General features: G+C 50.6%; 1 protein-coding gene across 1 annotated transcript; it reads right to left on the minus strand.

Annotated features, from left to right (window-relative positions):
• Positions 1-1,810: 1,810 nt before the first annotated feature.
• On the minus strand, positions 1,811-7,434 carry LOC131282152 (phospholipid-transporting ATPase ABCA3-like). The gene is made up of 10 exons (XM_058311557.1): positions 7,215-7,434; positions 6,954-7,153; positions 6,624-6,884; positions 6,252-6,506; positions 6,046-6,178; positions 4,594-5,971; positions 4,421-4,506; positions 3,991-4,355; positions 2,062-3,926; positions 1,811-1,991 (listed from the first exon to the last, which is right to left on the minus strand). Exons 1-10 carry the CDS (start codon positions 7,432-7,434, stop codon positions 1,811-1,813), a joined length of 4,944 nt encoding a protein of 1,647 aa, XP_058167540.1.
• Between the last annotated feature and the right edge of the window lie 270 nt (positions 7,435-7,704).

Genomic DNA, 7,704 nt, shown 5'->3' on the forward strand with positions numbered 1-7,704 from the left:
TTGTTTGATCATATTTTAATGAAACAATCAAGCTGTTTTGCACCAATCTCAAATGTTATTTACAAAACAATAGCTGAATACTGCACTAAGTAAATGTTTAATTGAAGTCTTCCCTGAACTACATGAATAACGAAACCACAATGTAGCTTTTTCCACAACAAATTTGATTATGAATATTTACTCGATTCTTGTAAATAACAAAAGCACTGCAAAACATTTATATTAATAGTTTCCATTCATCTCCACAATCATCTATTCTAGAAAATGGCTCCGGTTTTTTTCCCCTTCCTAGCAGAACTCTGACCCTCAAGCATAACCGTTTGGTTTGCAGCATCATGATGTCGTTCGGAAAATTGCAACTCCAGATGACGTACAAACATGAAAACATACCACGCGGGGGCATGCTCCCGACAGGTTGCGGTACTGTTTACCATGGAATATGAACGATTATTTGATTGTTTTAAAATCGATTGCCAGAATCGACGCGGCTTCGCTGTTCGCAGCCTCCGCCACCGATGCCCATAATCGTTACTATCAAGTGCCGCCATTGGCAGTGACTGTGAATTCAATATTGATTGAACGACAGCGTTCGTTCGTTGCGCGTTGCACAGCGGAACCATCAGCGGCAAAAATGGGGACAAAGTTTCTTTATTTTTTATTAATCCCACACCATTTCTCTTCAATGTTTCATCCCTCCGCCATTACGTGCGTTCGTGGGCGCGGGACCTTCAGTTTGTTCCATTTTGTAAAAGCCACCACCTGTGGAGCGAAACCATGGCGTGTGGCGGTGGGAAAATCGATCCTCCATCGCCGTTGCTCGGGGGCGGGGGGGGGGGGGGGGGGTGGAATTTGGTAAACTTTTTTTTTTGGCCGGTTGGCTTGATTCATTCTTTTCGCGCACAATTCTTTGCTAATTCTTTTTCCGCATTGTTTTACAGTTTGAAAAGCTGTCGGGAGAGGAACAAAAAAATGGGCAAAATCCTCGCTACCTTCATCCGACCGGGAGTTGGGTTTCGGGGCTTGTGAGAGGGAAACGGTGGCGCGTGTATTGTCAAACTTGATTAATTTCATTTTTGCGCACACTCACGTGTGTGCGGTTGGGCGCGTATTGTTGCTTCGCAGATTAATCACATTCAGGGCCCGACGAGCGGCTTTTCGTTAGCTTGTTAGCAGCTTCCCCGGGGCCGGGCGCCGGAAATGAGATTGTTGCTGTCGGTAGGTCCTCCTTGCCCGTCCCGTTTTCGCGGAAGATCTGTTCGGCAACGACATGATTGATGAAAGCTACTCGCCGAAATGCGTGCGAAATACCCGACCTGTCATCCCTTGCCGTTGCCGAAGGATTAGATTAGCCAGGATAATCGAATGTGGACCGGAAGGTGGTGCAGGAATTATCCTTTCTCTGTATTCGGCGTACATGTTCGCGACGGGTGTCTTCCCGGCGATGTTCGACACCGGCGAGCGGCATTGAATGAATTAAATCTCACACGTGGGATGCTTTCTTGCGTCATTCGTGGTTTCACACCCATGGTCGCTCTTTTCTGTTCCGGTTCTTTTCGCAAGCATTACCAAATTAGCTCCCCAATACTGAGGTATGGCGTGTAAAAGAATACTGTTTATTTTTATCTTTCTGCCCTATATCGTTTCTCATTCACTGATGCGCGTTACAATTAACAAACTTATTTACATTCACTTGCGTGTTTTGAAACTTTTGTTTACAATTTCTACCCAAATCCGTTTGAAATAAACATCACAATATGAACACCAAATGGAGTTATGATAATAACACCCAAACTCTTTGAAGCTGTAAACTCTAGTCAGCATTTCGTTGATATTTGGTGAAAAATAGGAACACCTGCTCGAGTGTCGTCTGGCCAAGCGCATAGTCTTCGATACCCAGCTGAACCTTGGCCGATTCCATCAATCCAAACATGGCGGACCACTTCTGATCGGTACGGGCGATGTGGAATGTTAGCGAGTCTTGGTATTCCTCTCTGTGGAAAGGGTAATATACAGTCAAACCACGTATTAACTTGGTGAACGAGCGCAGGTGTGTGTACTTACCTCAAAACGGAACCTTCAAATCTGCTTGTAACAAATGATTTCACCTGCTCCGCCGCATCCGGCTGGTGACGTTTCGTTTTCACCGTCAGAAGGAAACCTTCGGAAAATTTGTTCTTCAAGTGCTGTGTCGAGCCGAGACATTTGAACTCTCCATTCACCATGATGGCGAGCCGTGTGCAAAGAGCCTCGCACTCTTCCATGCTGTGCGACGTTAGTACGATCGATTTGCCCGAGTTCCTAACCTTACAAATCACGTTCCAAAACTGCCGCTTCGCTCCCGGGTCCATCCCAGTGGTCGGTTCGTCCAGGTACACCACCGAGGGATTGCCCATCAGGGCCAGGGCGGTGCTTAACTTCCTCTTATTGCCTCCACTGTAAGCCTTCGTTCGCTTGTCGAGATGCTTGCCAAAGTTCAACTCCTCCGCCAGGGTTAGTGAAACTCCGTTGATTTCCGAGCGTCGAACTCCCCGCATCAGGGCGTAGATGTAGAGCGTCTCCCGACCGGTCAGCTCCTCCAGCAGTGCGTCGAACTGTGGACAGTAACCGATGTGTTGATGCACACGGTTCATGTCCGTCCGCAGGTTGATTCCATTCACCCAAGCATCCCCGGACGTGATGTTCTCGTCACCGGTCATCATCTTAAAGGTGGACGTTTTGCCGGCCCCGTTGATACCGAGCAGTCCGAAGCACTCGGAGTGTCGCACGCCCACCGACAGTTTGTTGACCGCCACAAACTTTCCGTAGCTTTTGGAAAGATCTTTGAGCACCAGGTTGTAGGAGGAAAGCTCTACGTCGCTGCAAGATGCAACCCTACGTTTCTCGTCCATCACATCCGAGTCCTGCTCGTCCACCTGCCGGTCGTCGCTGACCACCACGCTTACGGTCTTGCGGGAGAAAAACTTCTTGAACAACCGGTAGTCTATGATCAGTATGGCGCTGAAAGCGACCACACCGATGCCGAAGAAGAACAGCAAACTACGATTAATGCCCGTCAACTGATCGAAGGTGAATGCGGAAGTGCCGCAACATTCGGGTACCAGCAGACACTTGAGCTCCTGCGTGCAAAGGGTGATCTGCTCGCAGGCCCGGTCACACAAGGCTTCCCTTCCGCCGACCATGTTCAGTGCGTTCATGCTTTGCGTCAGCACGAAGCTCGGGAAAAACATGAAGAACCATTCGAGTATGTTCGCTACGTTCTCCAGATCGATCCCGTCGAAGCGTAGCAACGACACCGCGGTGAAGAAGATCGTCCCGGACAGCACGTTAAGCAGCATCATCTTCACAAACCCGGTTGCCGGCACGTGGAACATGTAAGCGAACAGGTACGTCACCGGCAGGCTGGCAAACGAGTAAAACAGAAGGACCAAAAACGCTCGTCCGAGCTGGTCAAACGAGGACCAACCGTCCTGCTGGATGATCGCAAGTGTTACGATGTAGAACAGTGACGACACTACAAACACGAGGTAGTCCCAGAGGAAGGAAATGGACCAGAAGAGCGCCACGTTCACACCGCTCACGAACTGTAGCAGCTTGGCGCGCGTTGTGCGCTCCTTGATGTAGAACAGAATGAACAGGGCCGACACGAACGCCATTGCGAAGCCGGTGTTGAACGCGAGCTGGAAGCCGGCATTGGCACCCGTCTCCAGCCGCTGAAGTTGCGTGTCCAACCGATACGGTAGTGGTTTGTTGCTGACCTCCAACTGGCAGGTTGGGCAGACGGACTGAAGCAGCGCTTTATAGATCAAGTGCACGGCGAGCGGGGCGCTATGGTAGGCCTTGTTGTTAAACCAAGCCGTACACTCCGAGCTTCCGATTGTTGCTCCGACCCAGTAGCGTGAGTTAAACGTTGCTATATCCTGGGATGTCTGTAACAAAAAGTATGATGAGAATCTTTGAAACAACTTTAAAACCCCTGAAAAGCCCTCATACCGTATTGAGAATGCTCGTGATCATGTCCTCCTCGATTACGTCCAACCGATGCACGGGTGGTTCATTGCGGAACCGTTCTTTAAACATCTCCCCGACTTGCTGCGCACCAGGGTCACTAACTTCCAGCACCGTAATTGAAGCGGTATACCGATCGAAGTTCATTGGCAGTTCGGGCAGTTCTCTGCCAGCTGACGAGTTAAGATAGATCAGGTACGACATAAGCACGAATAGCACGGGGATTGCAAACTGTAGTGTGAGTGTAATCCAGCTCCGAACGGTCGTAAGACACTTTTTGTAAAACTGTGCGTAGATTTGCTGAAACAATCGCTTCGAACCATCGAGCAGTGGGAGCCCTTCCAGTGAGTCTGTAAAGAGCATAAGTAGAGTGTTATTACATTTTCGTTCCACAACGGCATCTTGTGTTCCTTACAGTTGTCTTCATTCGAATCGATATCGATGTATCCATTTTCTTCCTTGGCTTGCGACTGTTCGGTGGTATGCGAATCACTTCCAGCACTATCGAAATGGAAAGAACGAATGTAATCGATTAGCTCAAAAGGGACACCCGAATGGTTTGCCCAAAACGTCCAACGACAAACCTACCGCAAAAACACTTCCTCCATTGTGGTCAGCGAGATACCATAGCTGGATATTCCACAGGCCCCCATCTGGTCCTCCAGCTCCTCCAGCATCGGCTGGAACACCTTCAGGTAGTCCTCGCGCAACACAAACGACAACTCCGTACCGATGTCCGTTTCGATGCGCACGTCCGGAATGTAGCGTCGCAGTATACCCAGCACCCGCTGCCGCTCACAGTGCGGCTCCTTGACGCAGATCAACCGATAGCCGGCGCCAAGGTTTTTCTTCAGGAAAAACGGTGACCCGATGGCGCGCAGGTTTCCCTCGGCCATGATGGCGATCCGGTCCCCGAGCACGTCCGCCTCGTCCATGAAGTGCGTCGAGAGAATCACCGTCCGGTCGGCCTTCTCCTTCTGTATCAGATCCCACAGGGCGCGCCGGGCGGACGGATCCATGCCGGACGTGGGCTCATCGAGCAGGACCACCCGGGACCCGCCGCAGAGTGCAATCCCGACGCCCAGCTTGCGCTTCATACCACCGGACAGGGTGTGCGATTGGGCGTGCCGCTTATCGGACAGCTCGAGCAGGTTGACGTACTTATCGATTTCGGCTTCGGTCTTCTCCCGGGGGATTCCCTTTAGCTGGGCGAAGAACTTCAAATGCTCCGCCACGGTCAGCTCGTTGAAAAGCACGTTGTGCTGCGGACAGAGTCCCAGCGAGAACCGCACGCCCTCGATGTCCTTCCGGATGTCATACCCGTTGACCAAGGCCGTACCAGACGTTGGCGAGAACATTCCGGTCAGCATGGACATGGTGGTCGTTTTACCGGCCCCATTGTGCCCGAGCAGGACCGTTATCTGACCATCGTACATGTTCAAGTTCAGTCCTTCGACCGCCACCTTTTTGCCGTACACCTTGCGCAAATTCACAATCCGCACGCCGACGCGGTCAATGTCGGGCTCCTGCTCGAAGTAAGGCGATGGGTCGCTCTTGTACGCCTCCCCGACGGAACCGTCCTCGATGCGGTTACGCTTCCAGAAGGCGCGCGTAAAGAGGAAGTTCCACGGCTTTGCCACCCCGAACTCCCCAGGCATTACCTGCTCGAAGTACAGTGCGATGGCCAGGTAGAGGAGCGCATCGACCAGGAACAGGATAATCACCAGTCCGACACTGAAATCGTCGCCCATCGTGGGCGAAGAGAACAGGTTGCTCCACTGCAAACCCTCCTGGTTGCCCTCCAGCCGGATGATGTTCATGATGCCGAACGACATGGCCGTGTTCGAGAGCAGACTGGAGACAATCTTCGTGCCGAGAGCCATCTCGTCGTAGTTCTGCACCGCCACGTTGAACGGAATGGCAAAAAGGAACCACATCAGTCCGGCAATTCCGGCGGCAGTGTTGGCTATAGATTAGAAGTGGTCGATTAGAATGGCAAATTGGGTTACAAATTACTCTGGTAATTTCGCAAATACACACCTTTGTTGAAAAACACACTCATCATGAAGCAGAAACAAATCGTTACCAAAATGTACGTCAGGAAGAAGAACCACAGCACCGACCAGTCGGCGTACTCAATCACAGACAGCTCGGTGTTGGAGGTTAAGTTTGCCTACAAAAACGAATCAAATGAACTGGCTATTCTTTTTTCCCAAACGGTTTCCTTATTGGCTCTACGATCTTACACTTATAAGGAACACCAGCAGGGAAATGGTAATCAGCAAGAGTATCAAACACCGCACGAACCACGCCGTCCAGTGGAGCCAGTTCGGGAGACCCATGATCTTCATCGCTTCCTTCAGTTGCTTCTCCTTCTCGATCGTGATGAACTTGACCGTGTTGATGCAGGTGTAGAAAAATGAGATCAGAATGATCATCGGCAGGAGACGCTCCATCGCCACCAGGACCATATCTTCATAGTACGGTGGATACGGGAAGCGCTGCAAAAAGGAAATCGATGAATCACACCAGTGTTCACACCGATAAGCCATCTTTACAACCCTTGGTGGTGATCGTAAAGCACCAATAACCCATCTTTACAACCCTTGGTGACTCACACTGAGCGCAACGTCGGGTGGCGTATAGCCGGCCTGCTGTCGCCGAATGAAGGTGCGTGATATGGCGGCCTGCAGGGCGAGAAATCCTTCGCGCAGATAGTTTGGACTGCCACCGTCGGACTGGTTCGCGTTCCGTAGACCCTGCACGAACGGAACGATCATGAAGTTTGTGCGCCAGTTGCCGAAGGTCCACCCGGTAAAACGGAGCTCACTGGGAAGGCGCACCGCAAACTGGAGACTTTGGGGCAGTTCGGTACTGTTCTGCATGGTATCGAGGGAAGAAAGTTTTCCATGAAGCATTTCTCAAACACCAGCTGGTATAAAACTCACCGCATAGCTGTCGGGAAACTCTATTCCACCGATGAAGTTGCGTTGCATCAGCAAACTTTCCATTTCCCGAGCGTTTACAACCGGCTCGATCGTTATCTGGCGGATGCCTCGGATCTCCTGCTCGATAGCTTCCTTGAGGAACGCTTGCAGAACATCATTCTGGGGCGAGTAGGCAATGGTGGATGTCACCGGAGGGAACACTGCAACGAGGCTTGGAGTTAGAGTCACTTTATTTGATCACGAGCTGATGTTGAACCTCACATGTGTCAAGACTGGTTAGTGAACCGATGGACAGCCTCTCGAAAATGGTCGGTTCTAGCACTTGTTCCGGGTCGACCAACCCGCGTACGATAATCAGCATCGCGCAGCACAGCACCGGTATCAGGATTTCGAACAGCGTCTGTATGTAGTGCCGCTTCTGGATGATCCAGTTCTTCCACAGGAGCAGCACAAACTTATTCCACCGTGAAGTGGACGCCATGGTTTGAGTCGGTTGATGTGTTGATTCTTTAAATCGAATTTATAGATGGTTTAATTTAATGTTTCCACATCAAGCCAACGTTTAAAACTGCACACGGCCACTCCACAGACTGGACTAAAGAAGCAACTTTACCCCCTGAATGGAAACAAACGAAAGGAATCGCAAAAATGATATTTATCTTTTTCCATCTAATCACCTGCGACGCACACGAAACTGGCCACGTTTCAAGAGATAATTGCCATTTGACCAAATGTTATCGTCAATAACGCA

Source organism: Anopheles ziemanni, chromosome 2 (assembly GCF_943734765.1).
Source record: "Anopheles ziemanni chromosome 2, idAnoZiCoDA_A2_x.2, whole genome shotgun sequence".
NCBI classification, from domain to species: domain Eukaryota; kingdom Metazoa; phylum Arthropoda; class Insecta; order Diptera; family Culicidae; genus Anopheles; species Anopheles ziemanni.